This window comes from Chlamydotis macqueenii, chromosome W (genome assembly GCF_036417535.1).
Source record: "Chlamydotis macqueenii isolate bChlMac1 chromosome W, bChlMac1.mat, whole genome shotgun sequence".
In the NCBI taxonomy this organism is placed as follows: Eukaryota; Metazoa; Chordata; class Aves; order Otidiformes; family Otididae; genus Chlamydotis; species Chlamydotis macqueenii.
This window is the reverse complement of record NC_141592.1, coordinates 35,333,519-35,354,937: the sequence shown is the minus strand read 5'-3', so window position 1 is coordinate 35,354,937 and position 21,419 is coordinate 35,333,519. Positions and strand designations below refer to the sequence as shown.

Here is a 21,419-nt window from a genome sequence, read left to right as displayed (position 1 = left end):
CAAAGGAAATACAGCTGAGTACACTGAAGAACTGGATTTCCATCCTCCATGGATGGTCTTGATGAACCTTTGGGTCAGTGAAGCAGGATGACTGAGAGAAGTCCCAAAATAGGGCCACCTCTTGGCAGCAAAACCCTTGTGTCCTTGGCTGCCATTGGCACCATTGCCAGTTGTTTGTGTGCTTTGGGGGAGTGAAATTCATCTGCGCTCCAAGGCCCAGAACCAAGTCTCTGCAGCACAAACCTCCTACTGTAATTGTAAGGTTCATACATGCTCTTCAGAGTGGTTATTAGTTTCACAGTAATTTATGCCTCCCCATAAATTATTATACTATTGCTTATTATTTGAGATGGGTTGTTGCATAAGAACGGCAATCCTGGACTAGGATTTCCTTGCGCTAAGTAGTATATTAACATAAAGCAGGAAAGATGGTTTCTGGGGAGTGATTTCACTTGTGTACTTTCTGAGGAAAGCAAAATGTCATTTAAAAACAGGGGAAAATTGTGTGGGTGGACAAATAATGTGCATATTAGAGGTATGCATAACGCCAAGAACCAGAAGAAGCAAAGCGCTCCATATTCTCAGCACATACATCTCTGCCTTCTCAGGGTTTAGTTTTATTTTTTTTCTGCTGCTTCTCCCAAAAGGCAGGTGGCTCATCAGTGTTTAACTGCTCTTACCCTTTGATTTTTTTCTTTTTTCTCTTTGCTTAACTTTTCTCATGGCTCGTGTGAGCTCAAGTGCTACTGAGAAGTCAGATCCTCCTGTCCTTCTGTGTGTCTGGTTTTGATTTTAATATGACAAATGTATGCCTCCTCTGGAAACGATATCCATGTGCAGAGTAATTATTTAGTGAATGGTGGATCCAGTTCATGTTGGCAAGGATCATGACCTCTCCAACAGTCCCTTGCTTAAGTGCTGTTCTTTATTAAGAAGTAATAGCTATTAGGGGATCGCTGGGCCACTGCTCTCGTTGCACTGGCACAGGGCTCAGGACTTCTGGCAGGAGGCAGAGGAGCTTGGTTCAAAATTAAAAATAGATGCACATGGTTCACGTTCCAGAAATGAAATAGGCAGCTTCCCCTGTGGGCTTGTTCAGCCTCATCTGAGTGTCCTCCTTTCCCTGAATCCCTCTGAGAGTTTGCCTCTTTCCAAAGGTTGAATTCAGTGTTGGGGATGAAATAATCTCTCTGATGCTTTTTTATTTGTCCGCTTGATTATTTTGTTTTTTAAACTTAGGTAGATCCCAGCATAACCTAATGCACGTGCAGTCTTTGCAAGGATAAGATTTTAAGGTCTAATCTTGTGGTTGTAGCAGGTTTAACAGCTGATGAGACTGCAGATCGACTTAGCTCTCTGAGACTCCAGTTGCCCCAAGTAGACCCCAAAACAATCACCTTTTTGAGGGCTTCTTGGTTCCTTGAAGAAACACTGCACTGTTGAGGCAAGGCGTGCAGTGCTGTTCACCTTGTGCAGAAAGTTGTGAGGTGTCCAGCTTCTCTCTCCAGGTCACTGGACTGGGGATTGCAGGCCTGTATATGTGTGTGTGTATCTATCTATCTATCTCAAAATATTTCTCCTTACCACTTCTGTCACCAGAGATCTGCTGAGAGCAGACAGTAGTTTAATTCATAATTACTTTGGTTTTTCTAGCAATACAGGTTCTTTTTAAGAAGGTGAGGCAGTGCTATCAATGGATGTCATCATTATTTCAGTAAAAGCTCAATGACTTAAGTACTGGATTTAAACCAATCTCCCCAAACCCCCCACCCCCCAAAATCCACCTTAATTACTTTTTAAAATGTTTTCATTGACTGTATGGAAATCCAGGACAAAGCCCTTTAGAAGAGAACAAAGGAAAGAAAAACATCTTTTGTCTCCATGTAGCTCTTTGTTACCTGGAAGCAGTAAAAACTTGGAGCAAACCCACCACACTCTTTTGATCTCTGCCAAAGTTGTTGTGGGAGTAACATTGTTTAAGGGTTGAAGGAATTTACTGAAGAATAAAAGTACCAGCAAAGACAAAGGCCCCAATACAAATTATCTGGTAAACCGCTGTCAAATGTTATGTGCTCAGGGCTACTGGTAATTTCCCGGTCTTACAAAATAGGGGGAGAGTTTGGAGGGGAGGGAAGGAGGGTAAAAAGTATATAAATAAACCCACCTCTTTAAATAGCTAACTGACCTGGTCTGAACTGTGTCGGAGCTAAGTTCCTTTGGCAGCCAGCGCTGCAATATCTCTTGAGAGTGTAGCAGAGGGCTGAGACCAGGCTTCGGAGAATCTGCCTTAGCCTCGCTGGCTCTCCCTTGCATTCTTCCACTTGTCAGCAAGAAATGCACCGAAGTACGAAATGAGGGAGTGCAAAGGCTCCCACACTCCGTCTGAGCAAGTCTGGATCACACCCCCATGGTTAATGTTTCTCTCTTCTAAAAGAAATAAGAGTAATAAAAATAAATTAAAGCATTAACTAACTTGGAAATATATGGGTGGAAGAAAGCAGGAGGAGAGAATTGGGAGAGTGAAGGTATGCTGTCCACCATCTCCTCCTCTAAGTTTATGGCAGAGTTTGAATTTCTGCTTGAAAAATCATTGGATTCTGCACGGGTTATAAAAAGCTAAAACAAGAAGTAAAATACAAAGAGATAGAATGTTAAATGTCTGAGGTGTCTGGACAGTAAAGCACCCTTAAAAATATTTTGTTCATTGAATAAAGCAGGCTAGGTGATCATACAAGGAACATGGGACTATAGGAAACTGTCCTAGATCCTCCAGTCCTTTGAGATCTTATGGAACTGTTACATATAGGACCACTGATAAACACATCCCTTTTGTCACTGGTACCTATTAAAAGCAAACCTGGTAGCTCTGTCATTACTCTCTTCCCACCAATTAATATTTTACTTTCCAAAATACTCATATAATACTTCTGCATCTTGTTCCTACTGCCAGATCAGAGTGGTTTTCTCCCCAAGATATGAGTGTTGATCTCAGCAAGGTGGACGACCTTTGTTTGTCCATTCACCCACCACAATTTTCTTGCTGCTGGCGGTGCTGTAGGAGGAAAACAGTTCCACTTGGTGAACCAAAGTGCTGTAGAAAATTTAATCTCGGAAAACTTTTTAAAAGCTGGAAATCATCCTCTCAATGGGATCTGACTGGGGACAAGAGGTATTTGAGTGAGAATCTCACCAGCTGCCTTTTCTCTGGAGCTTCATACAGCAATTGTGCTTTGGTAGTTGCTGAATCTAGTGCTAAGCATCTGTATTCCTGGTGGCTGGGAAAGTTTTTTGGTTTCATTCATCTGTTGTGTGGAATTGAAGTAGTTGTGAAATGGAAGTTGAGTGGATAAGTCCCCATTCTTTGGATTTATGCAAGTTTTGGAAGCATGATGTTATGAAAGAAACTTCCTAAATGTAAGCCTCCAAACAAAAGAGATTGAGGTTGTGGGTGTTCTTTGCAAGTTCAACTATGATAAGTTTATGTTGCAGTGGGTTACACTTCTCTTCATACAATGCTATTAGTAAGCTGACATTTCTAATGACCTTTTACAATAACCTATTTCCTTTTCTCACTAATTTTATGAGTAGTCTTGTACTCACTTCAAGAGCTTCCCACCTTGTGGTCTCCTCTCACAGTTCATATTAATTTCAAAATGGGTTGGGCTTCCCATAAAGTCTAGCACAGTGTAGACTGAAGTTTAATAAAGCTTTTCCTTTCTACAGGAAGGTGGGGACCAAAAAACTCATAGTGCTCTTTTTTGCAGGAAAGGCTTCAGAAATCACAGTCAGCAAATTGTTTTTTTTTTCCTTTCGAGACAGTTCTGAACACATACTCTAACATGGTGCCCTGCCCCTGTTTGAGATGTAGAACGTAGGGTTCTGACCTTTTGTAGCGAGCAATGATCCCATGGCACTTTTCCTCCGGAGCTGGAGCATGTGAGTCCTGGCAATGATGTTTTATCCAGGCTCTTGTTCAGAAAATGTGTTCTGCCAACTTGACTTGACCCTGCACCTTCAGTGGTACACATTATTCTTCACTTCCTGCCCTAAATTGCTGTGTACTGCCACCTTGCATTGTTGTGTCCTTTGTTCCACCTTGGAGGTAGGTTCATTTCAGTGGTGGATGAAGAGAAGCTGTGCAGTTCTGAAAAGCAATTTGAGAGCCCTCTGAATGAAAAGTGCTTCATACATGAAAAAAAATGTGTTATCAATTGTCATCGTCAGCCTCAAATCCTGAATTTGAAAAGGCCATTTATACTCCTCAAAGGCAAACACGCAGCAGCATGCTAAAAGAGAACTAAGGCAGCAGAGGAAAATACTGTCATGTCATTTCAGGCTCTGCAATCCCATGGAACATTAATAACTATTTTGTTGTTTTCACTGATCTCTCTACACGGGCAGAGAGGGAAAGAGTCGGAAGAGAGAAGCTACACTGCTGAACCGCTCCAAGCAGTCTCATGCCCTCCACGTTAGCAGCTTACCTGCTATGAGGAGACTCAACCAGGGCAGGGACAACACACAGATGAATGGGGAAAAGGCACAGATGAAGATTTGGACTTGTCCATGTGGTTATGATATAGTAAGGACCATCTTTCCCCATGGCTCTCTGGCATTCTGGCTGAATTTGCTGCCTTTCCCACTCTGTCTCGTTCCCATTTCCCTTTAGCAGATGCCAATGTGTGAAGACACCATGGCAGGGTCAGTATCAGTCAGCCACCTTTTAGATGACAGATGCCACATGAATCCAGATCCCATCTACTCTGAGGTTCATGCAAAATGAATGGCCTGCTCAGAGCTGTGAGAGCTGTGAGGTGCAAGGGAAGTGCAAAGGCTTTGTGGAGGGTGGCAGATAGAGAGAAGGACGGCTTGTTGGTTGGAGTGTTCTGCTTGCAACTTTTTGGAGCACTTTACACCTATCTTGGCATGGGTGCAAAACGCTACCCAAGCAGAATGGTGACAATTTGCACCCTCCTTTTACTCACATTGTACCAGAGTCAATGTCAAGACAAGATTAAATTCAGGTCCTAAATCTCAGCAGGTAATCTGTCTGGAATTGTACCAAATATGGTTGTTCTGCGTTCAGCAAATATTCAGTCATGACATTGGTTATTAATGGAAAATGTATTCAGTTGAGTTTTCCAGCAGCTCAGGCGATGACTCTGCCTGATTTTCTTGTGGGAGCCTGTTCTGCTGAGGACTTGACCATGCTGATGGGAACATTTTTGTGTTGCTCCATCTCAACAATCTTTTGTTCCTTATATGCCCTCAATCTTTGTTATATCTCACTTCATGAGTTTCTTGTTTCTGCATATGAGTTTGGTTTGGTGAGAGACAGTAGCAGCCAAAGACACGTGTATACCGTGGGTTTAAAGTTTCCTTCTATAGATCAAAATTACTTTTTAAAACATTACCTCCTGGAAGCCACTCAGAAAGATCTGTTAAATAAAACTGTAACCAAAGTGATCTTAGTAGAAGAAAAAAAAATCCCTTCTGCAGGGGAGAAATCATAGAATCATAGAATGGTTAGGGTTGGAAGGGACCTTCAAAGGTCATCTAGTCCAACCCCCCTGCAAGGAGCAGGGACATCCCCCACTAGATCAGGTTGCTCAGAGCCTCATCCAACCTGGCCTTGAACGTTTCCAGGGATGGGGCTTCCACCACCTCTCTGGGCAACCTGGTCCAGTGTTCCACCACTCTCAGTGTAAAATTTTTTTCCTAATATCCAATCTAAATCTACCTCCCTCTATTTTGAAACCATTACCCCTAGTCCTGTCACAACAGGCCCTGCTGAAGAGTTTCTCCCCATCTTTCCTGTAAGCCCCCTTGAGGTACTGGAAGACCGCTATCAGGTCTCCCCAGAGCCTCCTCTTCTCCAGGCTGAACAGCCCCAACTCTCTCAGCCTGTCCTCATAAGAGAGGTGCTTCAGCCCTCTGATCATCTTCGTGGCCCTCCTCTGGACCTTCTCCAACTGGTCCATGTCCTTCTTGTGTTGGGGGCTCCAGAGCTGGACACAGTACTCCAGGTGGGGTCTCACCAGGGCAGAGTAGAGGGGCAGAATCACCTCCCTCGACCTGCTGGCCACACTCCTCTTGATGCAGCCCAGGATGTGGTTGGCCTTCTGGGCCCCAAGGGTGCATTGCCTGCTCATGTTAAGCTTCTCATCCACCAGCACTCCCAAGTCCTTCTCCTCAGGACTGCTCTCGATCCATTCTCTGCCCAGCCTGGATTTGTGCCTGGGATTGCCACGACCCACATGCAGGACCTTGCACTGGGCCTGGTTGAACTTCATGAGGTTGGCACGGGCCCACCTCTCCAGCCTGTCAAGGTCCCTCTGGATGGCATCCCTCCCCTCCAGAGTGTCGATGGCACCACACAGCTTGGTGTTGTCAGGAAACTGGCTGAGGGTGCACTCTATCCCACTGTCCATGTCGCCAACAAAGATCTTGAACAGGGCCGGGCCCAACATGGACCCCTGAGGGACACCACTCGTGACCGGTCTTCACTCAGACATTGAGCCATTAACCACCACACTCGTTTGGCCATCCAGCCAGTTCCCTATCCACCGAGTGGTCCGTCCATCAAACCCATGTCTCTCCAGTTTAGAGAGAAGGATGTCATGTGGGACAGTGTCAAAAGCTTTGCATAAGTCCAGGTAGATGATGTTTGTTGCTTGTCCCTTGTTCACCGATGCCGTCACCCCGTCATAGAAGGCCACCAGATTGGTCAGGCATGATCTGCCCTTGGTGAAGCCATGTTGGCTGTCACCAACCACCTCCTTGCTCTCCATGTGCCTTAGCATGGTTTCCAGGAGAATCTGCTCCATGACCTTGCCAGGCACAGAGGTGAGGCTGACCGGCCTGTAGTTGCCCGGGCCTTCCTTGTTCCCCTTTTTAAAAATGGGGGTTATGTTCCCTCTCTTCCAGTCATTGGGGACCTCACCAGACTGCCACAACTTCCCAAATACAATGGCCAGTGGCTTGGCAACTTCATCCGCCAGTTCCCTCAGGACCCGTGGATGCATCTCATCAGGTCCCATGGACTTGTGCACCTTCAGGTTCCTCAGATGATCCTGAACCTGCTCTTCAAGTACAGTGGGTGGTTCTTCATCCTCCCAGTCCCTGCTTGTGCCTTCCACAGCTTGGGTGGTGGGGCAAGAGCACTTATTGGTGAAGACTGAGGCAAAAGAGTCATTGAGTACCTCAGCCTTCTCCATGTCCCGGGTAACCAGGACACCAGTTCCCTTCCGGAGGGGGCCTACATTCTCCCTGGACCTCCTTTTGTTCCTGACATACCTATAGAAGCCTTGTTGCTTTTGTCATCTCTGGCCAGATTCAATTCTGTCAGGGCTTTAGCCTGCCTCACCCAATCCCTGGCCACTCACACAGCCTCTCTGTATTCCTCCCAGGCTACCTGTCCTCGCTTCCACCCTCTGTAGGCTTCCTTCTTTACTTTCAGTTGGTCCAGGAGCTCCTTGCTCATCCACATGAGCCTCCTCACCTTTTTGCCCGACTTGCTCTTCATCGGGATGCACCTCTGCTGAGCTTGGAGGAGGTGCTCCTTGAATATCAACCAACTTTCCTGGGCCCCTCTTCCCTCCAGGGCCGCCTCCCATGGCACTTTGCCCATCAGGTCCCTGAAGAGGCCAAAGTCTGCCCTCCTGAAGTCCAGGGCAGAGAGCTTGCTGCCTAGCTTCCTCACTGCCCCGTGGATCTTGAACTCCACCATGTCGTGGTCACTGCAGCCAAGGCTGTCCTTTAGTTTCACATCCCCCACCAGCCCCTCCCTGTTGGTGAGCACAAGGTCGAGCATGGCACCCCTCCTCGTCGGCTCCTCTATGGCCTGCAGGAGGAAGTTGTCGTCCACGCATTCCAGGTACCTCCTGGACCACCTGTGCCCTGCTGTGTTGTCCCTCCAACAGATGTCCCATGAGGACCAGGGCTTGTGACCATGAGGCTACTCCAATCTGCCTGTAGATGGCCTCATCCCCTCTGTCCTCCTGGCCAGGTGGCCTGTGGCACACCCCCACTGTAATGTCCCCTGTCTGTCCCCTTCCTCTTATCCTGACCCATAAGCTCTCTGTCAGCTCCTCCTCCATCCCCAGGCGGAGCTCCACGCACTCCAGCTGGTTGCTGACATAGAAGCGACACCCCCTCCTTGTCTCCCCTGCCTGTCCTTCCTGAAGAGCCTACACCCCTCCATGCCAACGCTCCAGTCGTATGTGTCATCCCACCACGTGTCCGTGATGCCAATGAGGTCGAAGCCCTGCTCGTGTGCAAGCATCTCCAGCTCTTCCTGTTTATTCCCCATGCTGCGTGCATTGGTATAGAGACACTTCAGCTGGGCCCCTGACAAAGCCGACTTGCTGGCTGGAGCAGCAGGAGTTCTTTTGGTCTGCAGTTTAGATTCCCTTGCACTTACCTGCCACCCTTCCCCGGCTTCTGGGCACTCGGTGCTGGCACTGGCACCATGCTGACAGTGGTGGGCTGGATCATGCTCCCCCTCCCCCAGCAACACTAGTTTAAAGCCCTCCAGATGAGCCTGGCAAGCCTTTGGCCAAGGACCTTGAAATCATTCAAGGTATAGTTTGAAAGTCTTTATAGCAGATGGAAGAAGTGTTTCAGTGTCTATGGAGTCAGCTCACTCTTCAGAGGTGCTGGTTTAGTCCCCCAGTCTGCCACAGGTTTCCTACACAACCAGACGTGATTTGATTCCTGCAAGACCTCAGCTCTCTTTATAAACAGTGAAAGCAGCATGGATATCCTTCATGTTAAAGACTGAGGTATACTTGGATATTAGTGTGGTGTAGGCCTTGCCTGAGGTAGGTTAACACTGGCTTGAAATACAGCATGGCTCCTAATAGCATTCCGACAGAGGGATGTTTTATTCTTTTTTTATATCATATCTTAAAAAGAACCAGACAAATATCTGATCTAAAGTAGGCAAAAAATAAAAGAAAAAGCCATATGATTTGCTGAAGGACTAAATCCCCTCTGCAACTGGTTCCAGTCTAGATAATATATTCATAGCTGGGTTATAAACCCTCAAAACCAGACAACATAACCTTAACTAACACAACATCACTAAGGCACTGCTGTAATGGGATCATTCTGCTATGGCTCATGGGCACATTTTAAGTGTCATCAATTTAGTCTACACCTGGAGTACTGCGTCCACTTCAGGAGCCCCCAACATAAGAAGGACATGGACCAGTTGGAGAAGGTCCAGAGGAGGCTACAAAGATGATCAGAGGGCTGGAGCACCTCTCTTATGAGGACAGGCTGAGAGAGTTGGGGCTGTTCAGCCTGGAGAAGAGGAGGCTCCAGGGAGACCTGATAGCGGCCTTCCAGTACCTCAAGGGGGCTACAGGAAAGATGGGGAGAGGCTGTTCAGTAGGGCCTGTTGTGACAGGACGAGGGGTAATGGTTTCAAAATAGAGGGGGGTAGATTTAGATTGGATATTAGGAAAAATTTTTTACCCTGAGGGTGGTGGAACACTGGAATAGATTGCCCAGAGAGGTGGTGGATGCCCCATCCCTGGAAACGTTCAAGGCCAGGCTGGATGAGGCTCTGAGCAACCTGATCTGGTTGGGGATGTCCCTGCTCCTTGCAGGGGGGTTGGACTAGATGACCTTTGAAGGTCCCTTCCAACCCTAACCATTCTATGATTCTATGTTGTAGGCATGGGAAAACATGTGATCATGAGGTGGTGTAAAAGTTTCTATTTGGATATGGATATTTGTGTTGTCTATAGGTATTGTGGGCCAATACTTGGGTAAATGTCCTGAGGCTGCCTGAGTATCCATGGTACATAGGATGACAAGGAGATGATAGCCACTTTCCACGAACTCTGTGTTCCCTGGTGCTGCAAGGTCGTAGCTCTTGTAGGCTTTTTGCAGGGTGTTCCTATGGTTTGACTTTAGGTGACTGACTGACTGATGTAGTGTTGAGGCATCCGTACCTCCCTCCACCGACTGTCAGGAACGAAGACTCTGAGTTGAACCACAGCTATCTTTGTAAGGAAGTCAATTGCAATATCTCTCTCAACATCCTCCCTAGAGGTCAGTGGTTGTACTTAGAAAACAAGGGAATGATTCCTGATGAATAACAGCCTGCAAAAGCTTTTATATTCTCTTTTTATCATTATCTAATCATGCTGAAGAGGCTACAAGGTGAAGAAACTCTCAAGCTTCATTTTCGAGAAGCTGCTGGGATGAAGACAGGGCATTTAAAAATCAATACTGAAGCTTGTATTCCAAAGAGCAAATGGGAGAGTCATTATAAGCTGCTTTACCTCTCATCTCTAGTTCCCCATATTCATAACTTAAGACCTGTCATTTGGATTTATCCTCTGTGGCCTGTAGTGACACCAGAAAAAGTCCTTCTTTTTAATTCTGTGGCAAAAAAATAACAATGCTGCAGGGTAGGATCATTTCCCTACAGAAGTTTTGAGCTTAAATGTTTGTGGTGGTTTAGCCTGGATTATCACACAGTTTCTCACTCACCCTCCTCCTACCCAGTGGGACGGGGGAGAGAAATCGGGAAGAAAGGAAAACTCGTGGGTTGAGATAAAACCAGTTTACTAAAAATACTAAAAACACAAAGCTAACAGGATGTAAGGATATTAATATATACACAATATACAAAATGAACAATGTGCAATTTCTCACCACCCAATGTCCGAATGACCGACGCAGCCCGTCCTGAGCAGCGATCACAGGAACGACACCGAGCAGCAAGCAAAGGGGGGAGAGCAAGCTAGCAAGGGAGAGGGAACGATGCCAGCAAGCAAGAGAGAAGAAAAGGATGCTAAGGGTGCCCAAATGGGTGCCAGAACAGAATGGATGCCCCCTCCCATGGGCAACCCCCACTTATATACTGAGCATGACGTTGATGGCCTGGAATACTCTCTGGCCAGTTTGGGTCAATTATTCTGTCTGTCTTTCTCCCAGCTTCCCACATCTGCACGTTAATGAGACCTTAACGAGACTTGGAAAGCCAAACAGTCTCCTTGGTCTCATTAACAACAGCTCGTATCATCAGAGTGTTTTTATCAACATTTTTCACATATAAAATCCAAAACACACCAGCTACTGAGAGGAAAATTAACTCCATCCCTGCTGAAACCAGGACAATGTTTCATGTTGGGCACCAGATTTTGCTGTCTTTTCCCCCTCCTGTTTGCCCCCTCCTCCCTCCTCTGCTGTTATACATCAATCATCGTTTTTCCTAGAGACTAGGATACAAACAGTGTAATCCTAGAGAGAAAGGATACTGATGCAGCCAATCCTGCACATGGCGATTGTTCTGTCCTTGGAGATGCCATCTTTAAAACTAATGATAGGCTTTTGCTTGTTTCAGCTAGACTGGAGAAAGCAGTCCAGGTGGTAATCTAAGAACTCAGCTTTGCCATTGTTGTCTGACCTATTGTATCTTTATTCACTTCTCCTATTTTAGGTGGCTTTTCAAACTTCTCTTCTTTCCTTTATTACTTCTTAGTATGTCTTATCTTGGCACTTACAGCATCATAAATACAATTGTTGTAGTTCAGCCTCAGTCGAGGCCAGACTACGCAGTCTCTCTCTCACTCCCCTCACCCTTCGAGAAAATAGGGGGAGATAGGAAAAAGGCTCAAGGTTTGAGATAAGGACAGGGAGAAATCCTAAAAGTTTCCGTCACGGGCAAAACAGACTCGACTTGGGGAAAACTATTCATTTATTACTAAAAAAACAGCAGGAGAATGAGACAGGGAACAAGATAACCTCCCCCCACCCCTCCCTCTTCCCAGGCTTAGCATTATCTCTACCACCTTCCCCCACTATAAGCAGCACAGGGGGGAAGAGGGAATAGGGGTTATGGTCAGTTCATCACAGGTTGTTTTACACCGCTGCTGCGTCATCGGGGGAAGAACTCCTCGCATTCCTCCCCTGCTCCATTGTGGGGTCCCACCCACGGGCCACAGTCCTTCGTGAAACTGCTCTGGTGTGGGTCATCTCTTCCACGGGGTGCAGTCCCTCTAGAACAGCTGTCCCAGCGGGCCCTCCACGGGCCACAGCCTCCTTCAGGAATCCGCCTGCCCCGACGTGGGGTCCTCCCCGGGCTGCAGGTGGATCTCTGCCCCTCTGTGGACCTCCATGGGCTGCAGGGGGACAACCTGCTCCACCATGGTCTTCACCACAGGCTGCAGGGGAATTCTGGCCAGGAGCCGCATTACTCCTCCCCCTCCTTCTGAACTGACCTTGGCGTCTGCAGCCGTTCCTCTCCCAAGAAAAATTCTTCACAACAGACAGGCAGACGCCTCTCAGGTTCTCTTCACATCTCATCTCCTCTCCACTTCTTGCAGCCGGGCTGGGCTTAGTCAGGCCCAGGCCGCCGCCCAGCAGGAGGCCAGAGGGTGAGGCCTGCAAGGCCCACAAGGCTCGTGGCTCCCCCTCTCTGCCCCTGCTCAGCTGCTTCACATCTTCTCTATTTTTTTTTCCTGTTTTCCCCTTCTTAAATACGTTATGGCAGAGGCATTATCACGGAACATTCTGCTACCAATTGGCTTGGCCTTGGCCAGCAGTGGGTCCGCCCTAGGCCTGACCGAGTCCACTGAACAAAGGGGAGCGACTTCTAGCAGCTTCTTAGAGAAGCTACCACCTTAGGCCCCCCTCACTGAACAAAACCAGAACAAGAATTTACTCCCTAACGATATTTTTAATTATGACCTGGAAATGAACCTTAGAGCTGACTGAGCCAACCCAACTGAACTATTCGTAACACATAAAGGACTGGTGTTGAATTAACTAATGACTTTAAAATAAAGAAGGATTCCTGTATAGGCTACTTTTTGGAGAAAATACCACAAGCTCATATAGTGTTCTGTTAAGTGGCCTTCAGAAGAGATTTTTGGGTTTGCTGGATTTTTTTTTTTTTTTGTTTGGAAGTGAGGAATGTTTTTAGAGAAGGTGGTATTACTCACCTCCAGAAAAATCCCACAACATTATGTTCAGGAGAAGCTGATGAACAGTGGTTGACTTCCGGCAAGTCCTGGCAGTGACAGCTTGTTCTAGCAGCACTGTCTCCCTGCTCCTGTGTTTATAGAACCAGGCTTGACATCACATGATATTCTGCTGGCAAGTTTGGGAATGAACTTTGATGGGAACCCCATACTTTCTCTCATCTGCTAAGCCCTTATTAAACCCCACTATTACTTTTTCTAACTCCCCTCTGGACTTTGAATTACACTGCAGTGAGCATAGAACACGTGAGTAGAGCTTAAGGTCTTGTTCACTTGGGTGGTCCCTATAAAAAGACCAGGTTTGCTGTCTTGGCTGCTGAGCCATTCCAAACATTGCTGCTATTTTTCTTCCACCAGTATTTCTCACCTACTTTTTTTTTTTCCTTTTTTTTTTCCACACTCAATCTATTAATATGCATTTTAACCAGTTAACTTTGGAACCAAAATATTATCTGCATGGGAAGCAGCTTTTCTGGAGGTTCATGAAATATATTTTGGAGCTGGGAATATAAAATGGTCCCATTTTGTAGCAGACAAAATGAAAAAAGTGCTGAGTGAAAATTAAGAGGTACCCAAATTAAACCTTTGAAAATTGCTGCCAGTTCCAATGTGCCGTATTTATTTTGACTTGTGTCGTAGTTCAGCCCCAACGGGGACCAGACTACGCAGTCTCTCTCTCACTCCCCCGACTCTCCGAGAGAATAGGAGGAGATTTGACAAACAAAAGAAAACCAGGAAAAAAAAAAAACCAAACACGCGGGTTGAGATTGAACAAAAAGTAAATTTAACAGTAATGACAGAAGAAAACAATAGAGTGATGGAACACAAATACAGTATAATAGCTCACAACAGATCTCTACATCCAGTCTCTTCCAACTAGGAGAGCCTCCCTTCAGCACCCTCCTCACTTATATACTGAGCATGATGTCAGATGGGATGGAATAGCCCTTTGGCTAATTTGGGTAAATTAACCCCAGCTGTTAGCTAATTAGTTAACTATCCCAGCCATAGGGGCTACCAGCTTCAGTTCTCCACCCAGCTCAGGTAAATATTAACTCTATCCTGGCCAGAACCAGGACATTATCCACCCCTTATTCCATACCATCTACATCATGCCCAGATCCTACACTTTCCAATTAATCATCAAATTTTTCTTCCTTTTATCTACTTGTATGCAGACACACAGATGTAACTCTCTTAGTCCATGGTCCCTCCTTTCAAAAGGTCTGTTGAGTTTATCCAGTCCATAACTTTGGGCTCCATCTGTCATAACAGGCTCTCAGCATAGGACAGATGACACAGTGTTTCCTCAGGTAGTCTGTCTGGTGCAAGTGACTTAGCAAGTTCATAGTCCGGAGACTGAAGATCTGTTGGCAGGTGCTAGTAGCAAGAGCCAGTTCTGGTTGCATCACTGCTGCAATTTTTCCTATTTTATTAAAGTTCATTCTTTGTTGGTATAAACGATTTTACTATAATACTTTTGACACAACATAAGTATCTCAGGGCGTGGAGCAGGAAGAAGCAAGGAGGGACACATAATAGCTAGATAATGACATACAGTACTGTATAGTAACCGACATCAAGCACTTCAAATTATTGGCTCTTTTCACCTAAAATTAGATCTCCTTGAGGTACACATCGGACTTTCCCATCCTCCTGCATTACCCACCAAGTACACCCAGGTCCTTGAGCAAAAGCAATCCCATGCATGGGTTTGCCTTTGCCCAGGGGAGGAATAACCCAGACTGTCTTCCCCGGTATATTCCTTACATGCACCACAGGGACTTTATCCCCTTCTACAGTATGTAGAAGTTCAGATTGGGCAGGGCCAGCTCGATTGGTGGACCCCCGAGTGTTGACTAGCCAAGTGGCTTTTGCTAAATGTTTATCCCAATTTTTGAAGGTTCTACCACCCATTGCTTTCAGAGTTGTTTTCAGCAGTCCATTGTACCGTTCAATTTTTCCAGAGGCTGGTGCGTGATAGGGGATGTGGTATACCCACTCGATGCCATGCTCTCTGGCCCAGGTATCTATGAGATTGTTTCGGAAGTGGGTACCATTGTCTGACTCAATTCTTTCTGGAGTGCCATGTCGCCATAAGACTTGTTTCTCAAGGCCCAGGATGGTGTTTCGGGCAGTGGCATGGGGTACAGGATATGTTTCCAGCCATCCAGTGGTTGCTTCCACCATTGTAAGTACATAGCGCTTGCCTTGGCGAGTTTGTGGGAGTGTAATGTAGTCAATTTGCCAGGCCTCTCCATATTTATACTTCAGCCATCGTCCTCCACACCACAGAGGCTTTAACCGCTTGGCTTGTTTGATTGCAGCACATATTTCACATTCAAGGATAACCTGTGCAATAGTGTCCATGGTTAAATCCACCCCTCGATCACGAGCCCATTTGTATGTTGCATCTCTCCCCTGATGGCCTGAGGTATCATGGGCCCACCGAGCTAAAAATAGTTCACCCTTATGCTGCCAGTCCAGATCCACCTGAGCCACTTCAATTTTAGCAGCTTGATCCACTTGCTGGTTGTTTCTATGTTCTTCAGTGGCCCGACTCTTGGGTACGTGGGCATCTACGTGACGTACTTTTACAACCAGATGCTCTAACCGGGCAGCAATATCTTGCCACAGAGTGGCAGCCCAGATAGGTTTGCCCCGACGCTGCCAGTTGCTCTGCTTCCATTGCTTTAACCATCCCCACAGAGCGTTTGCCACCATCCATGAATCAGTGTAGAGATAGAGCACAGGCCATTTTTCCCGTTCAGCAATGTTTAAAGCCAGCTGGATGGCCTTCACCTCCGCAAACTGACTCGATTCACCTTGGCCTTCAGCAGCTTCTGCAACTCGTCGTGTAGGACTCCACACAGCAGCTTTCCACTTCCGATGTTTTCCTACAATACGACAGGACCCATCAGTAAATAGGGCATACCGCTTCTCATTTTCTGGGAGGTTGTTATATGGTGGGGCCTCTTCAGCACGCGTTACCTCTTCCTCCGGTGGCTTTCCAAAATCTTTGCCTTCTGGCCAGTCTGTAATTACTTCTAATATGCCTGGGCGATTGGGGTTTCCTATTCGGGCCCGCTGTGTAAGTAGTGCAACCCACTTGCTCCATGTAGCATCCGTTGCATGATGCGCAGAGGGGACCCTTCCTTTGAACATCCAGCCCAGCACTGGCAGTCGGGGTGCCAGGATGAGCTGTGCTTCAGTACCAATCACTTCTGAAGCAGCTCGAACTCCTTCGTATGCTGACAGGATTTCTTTTTCGGTTGGAGTATAGCAGGCCTCAGATCCTTTATATCCCCGGCTCCAAAACCCAAGGGGTCGACCACGAGTTTCCCCTGGTGCTTTCTGCCAGAGACTCCAGGTAGGGCCATTCTCCCCAGCTGCGGTGTAGAGCACATTTCTTACCTCTTGCCCTGTCCGGACTGGCCCGAGAGCCACCGCGTGAACAATTTCTTGTTTAATTTGTTCAAAAGCCTGCTGTTGTTCAGGGCCCCATTTAAAATCATTCTTCTTTCGGGTGACTTTATACAGAGGGCTTACAATCATACTATAATTTGGAATATGCATCCTCCAGAAACCCACAACGCCCAGGAAAGCTTGCGTTTCCTTTTTGTCAGTCGGTGCAGCCATAGCTGTTATTTTGTTGACTATATCTATTGGAATCTGACGATGCCCATCTTGCCATTTTATCCCCAAAAACTGTATCTCTCTTGCAGGTCCTTTCACCTTACATCGTTTTATGGCAAGCCCAGCTTTCAGGAGGATTTTAATTATTTTCTCCCCTTTTTGAAAAGCTTCTGCTGCTGTGTTGCCCCATACGATGATGTCATCAATGTACTGCAGGTGCTCTGGAGCACCACCCTTTTCCAGTGCAGTCTGGATCAGCCCATGGCAGATGGTGGGGCTGTGTTTCCACCCCTGGGGCAGTCGATTCCAAGTGTACTGGACGCCCCTCCAAGTGAAAGCAAACTGCGGCCTGCATTCTGGTGCCAATGGGATTGAAAAGAACGCGTTGGCAATATCAATGGTGGCATACCACTTGGCTGCCTTGGATTCCAGTTCATACTGAAGTTCTAACATGTCTGGCACAGCAGCACTGAGTGGTGGTGTTACCTCATTCAGGCCACGATAGTCCACTGTTAACCTCCACTCTCCACTTGATTTTCTCACTGGCCATATGGGACTGTTAAAAGGTGAGTGGGACTTGCTGATCACTCCCTGGCTCTCCAGCTGATGAATCAGCTTATGGATGGGGATCAGGGAGTCTCGGTTGGTGCGATACTGCCGCCGGTGCACAGTTGTGGTAGCAATTGGCACCTGTTGTTCTTCAACCTTCAGCAACCCCACAACAGAAGGATCCTCTGACAGACCAGGCAAGGTGGACAACTGTATAATTTCCTCCATCTCTAAAGCACCTACACCAAAAGCCCACCGATACCCTTTTGGGTCCTTGAAATATCCCCTTCTGAGGTAATCTATACCAAGAATGCATGGAGCATCTAGGCCAGTCACTATGGGGTGCTTTTGCCACTCATTCCCTGTCAGGCTCACTTCAGCCTCCAATACAGATAGCTGTTGGGATCCTCCTGTCACTCCAGAAATACAAATGGGTTCTGCCCCATTATATCTTGATGGCATCAAGGTACATTGTGCACCAGTATCCACTAGAGCTTTGTATTCTTGTGGGTCTGACGTGCCAGGCCATCGGATCCACACAGTCCAATAAACTCTGTTATCCCTCTCCTCCACCTGGCTGGAGGCAGGGCCTCTCTAATCCAGGCCACAGTATTCATTATTCATTTCTTTTAAATATGCATGAGAGGTCCCTTCAAGAGGGTCAGAACTAAAGCTATTCCTTCTACGCTCCCTATTGGAGACTGGTGCAACAATTTTCCAGGGAGAACTTCTATTTGCAATGGTTTTTCCACGCAACTCACGTACCCGCGCCTCTAGGGCAGAGGTAGGCTTTCCATCCCACTCCCTCATGTCCTCTCCTTGGTCACGCAAGGTAAACCACAGGGTACCTCGCCGCGTAAACCATCTCTCTTGAGCAGGGAAACGTTTACTCCTAATAGCTGAAATATTGGCCCGTACCGGTGGGGAATGGGACATATCTGCTTTGAATTGCTGGAACTCCTGGGATAGTTTCTCCACAGCCGAGACACAGGCCCTTAGGGAGGAAGACAGGCTTTCCTCGTACTGCCGGAGTCGGCCAGCCAGTTCATCCACTGTTTCTTCCTCTCCATCTTTCCAGGTCATAACTGCCAATGAGTTGGCATATGATGATGGTGCACTTCGAACAAACTTCCGCCACATTTGTCGTGTGCACCTGACTTCATCTGGATCCTTAGGTAACTGATCATTGTCCAGGTCATCATAAATAATCTCCAGCACAGCTAATTCCCTCAGGTACTGGATACCCTTCTCCATGGTAGCCCACTTGCCTGGATGACACATTATATCCTCCTTGAAAGGATACCTCTCCTTCACACCTGACAGGAGTCGCCTCCAGAGGCTGAGGGCTTGTGTCCCTTTTCCAACTGCTTTGTTAATGCTTGCTTCTCTAGAAATGGATCCCAGTTGCCTAGCTTCTCTGCCCTCTAATTCCAAGCTATTGGCCCCATTATCCCAGCACCACAGCAGCCAGCTGATAATGTGCTCCCCAGGATGACGGCTAAAATCTTTTCCCATGTCTCGCAGCTCGCTCAGGGATAGAAATCTGGTGCTCACTGTCTCCTTTAGGAGTTCTTCCCCTGAGGAAGAGCCTGCCTGCCGAGTTCTTCCTAGGCATGTAGCAAATAAACCTTCCTCTTCTTCCTCCTGCTCCGTCCTAAAAGGGGCTTCTTCTTCCCTCACTAAACGAGCTGACTTCCGCTTCCAAGTCTTCTTGGATACAGGGGCAACTGAAACTAGCACAGGTTCACCCTCTGATTCAGCTGCAATGCCTGTTGCTGGGGTTTGAGTACCTACATTGCAGGTCAGTTTGTTCTCCCTCACACCATGCCACGTATTAGTATCTTGCCTTAGGGTAAATCTCGGGAGGAGATTCCCAAAAAGTGGGTTTGCAGCTCTAGACAAGACTTGGCACACATTCAAAATACATAACAACAACATCATAGTGGCTTGAATATCCCCCAGATCTTTAAAGTTCTCAAAAAGTGGCTTAACTACCCTGGAAGTGAAAGAATTCGGGAAGCTGTCCACATAGGAATACCAATTTATCTCTAAGGCCATTGATGTCACCATGTCATAGATGGATATGGCATAGTATAACAGAAGGATAATTCTCATCATTTTCCCTGAGGTGATAAACACCACCACTGGGAACACATAGTACATATAAGAGCGTAGACAACACAACAACATAACTAACCACTGCAGCATCATGACCAATAACTGACAACCAATACAACAAGCACGTATAAACAAATTTGTTTCAAGCAAAAAAAAAAAAGAAAAAAAAAGTCAGATCTGTTATTATCTCAACCCTTCAAGCCCCACGTTGGGCGCCAAAATAACTGTCGTAGTTCAGCCCCAACGGGGACCAGACTACGCAGTCTCTCTCACTCCCCCCACTCTCCGAGAGAATAGGAGGAGATTTGACAAACAAAAGAAAACCAGGAAAAAAAAAAACCAAACACGCAGGTTGAGATTGAACAAAAAGTAAATTTAACAGTAATGACAGAAGAAAACAATAGAGTGATGGAACACAAATACAGTACAATAGCTCACAACAGATCTCTACATCCAGTCTCTTCCAACTAGGAGGGCCTCCCTTCAGCACCCTCCTCACTTATATACTGAGCATGATGTCAGATGGGATGGAATAGCCCTTTGGCTAATTTGGGTAAATTAACCCCAGCTGTTAGCTAATTAGTTAACTATCCCAGCCATAGGGGCTACCAGCTTCAGTTCTCCACCCAGCTCAGGTAAATATTAACTCTATCCTGGCCAGAACCAGGACAACTTGGAAGGCTCAATCTGGTCTAGATGAGGTCATTTGGTTGGGAGCACACGTGTCTGCGCAGAGCTGGGAGGGAGGGAAGCTTGAAGGATGCTTTGTCTCCAAGGTGTTGAGCTGCCAGGGAGCAGTGGTGGGAGTGGAGCGGGCAGCTTGTCTACATGTTGATCCTGGCATCAGAGTGTAACGCTGAGGTGGAGGTGTTGTAATGTTTAAGTTGATTTCTTTTAAGGCAGGTGAGACAGCATAGCTTTTGTATCTTCAGCTGTTTGCTGGGTAGAGTAAGTGGAGGCAAACTTGACATGCTCTAAGAGTTTGGAGATGGGGAATATATTTAGGTAGGGGTGTCAGTAGTTACTCATTCATATGACTTCATACAGCAGAGAGCCTGTTATTTTGTTTGCATGTCTCTATCTTTCAGCTTGTCATCTTTAACCCCTGCCCACTCAGCACCTGATACCTGCTCAGCACCATTTTACTTAATAACTTGACCATTTGTCTCTATGAAATTTCACTTTTCTCTCCTGGAGCCCCATCTCCGCTGCTCGCTGCTCCATCTCAGCAGGTGGGAAAGGCTCCTGTGCCCTCCTCAAGAAGTCCCGTCCTCCCTGCTCCCCCCTCTCTACTGCCCTGCCAGCAGCCTGTTTGCCAACACTTTGCACGAGGAAGCTGCCTTTATAAAAATAAACCATACTGAAATCTGAGAGACAGAAACCACACCAACCTCATGCTACATTATTGGTAATGGCAACCTATTTGATTTCTGTTTGCAAACAGTAGCCTGCATATATTCCTCACCATGGAGCCCTTCTCCCTGCACCGTTTTCTGTGCAAATTCAGGTTCCCCGTGCCTGGTGCTTAGTCTGCTTTGCGATTTGCTTGCTCTGAGCCATAGACACCCCTGCTTCGCAATTAAAGTATGGAAAAAGCCTATTAAGTCACTGACTTAATTGCCTGGTTACTGACTACCAACACAAGGTTGCCATCTGCAATGGGCTTGAGCCTCTTCTCCCACCTCTTTTACCTTTACAAGATTTTCTTCCTTGCAGCTGGCTTTTATTGCTGATTTACACCAAAGAAAGCTAGCAGAGACAGAGCTATATTTCCTTTTCCTATCCCCATTGTACACTGCCACATGGGCATTGCTTGGGGTCGGCCGGTTGTGCAGACACTGCACTCCAACACCTCCAACACTGCTTGGCTGTTACGGCATAAGCCTGGACTGAGGATTTAGGATGAAACTTGATTTTCCAGGACATGCGTCTATTAAAACAAAAAAAAAAAAAGAAGGGAAAAAGGTGAAGAAGTGAAGGAGGAGAAGTAAGATAAACCAAGCTTTATATCAGCAGGGTGAATGCTGCATCCCTGCCTTTGAGACTCGCGTCTGTTTCTTCATCACATGCAAGGATGGGGCTCTCCGCTGGGTCTTGCAAGAGGTGGAAGCATCGAGG

At 46.8% G+C, this 21,419-nt stretch overlaps 1 protein-coding gene across 5 annotated transcripts in view; it reads left to right on the top strand.

The window, feature by feature from the left end:
- LOC104480483 (SET-binding protein) overlaps nucleotides 1-21,419 on the top strand; it is a 287,448-nt gene that overhangs the window by 50,069 nt on the left and 215,960 nt on the right. For 2 of the 5 annotated variants that reach the window (XM_086769716.1, XM_086769714.1), the window contains exon 2: nucleotides 18,262-18,295. The exons of 2 other annotated variants lie outside the window; for them this stretch is intronic. In XM_086769716.1, the coding sequence (XP_086625842.1) occupies nucleotides 18,262-18,295 (34 nt within the window). Of the gene's footprint in view, nucleotides 1-18,163; nucleotides 18,204-18,261; nucleotides 18,296-21,419 lie in introns of all 5 variants that reach the window. One more of the 5 variants, XM_086769713.1, reaches the window with a different exon arrangement.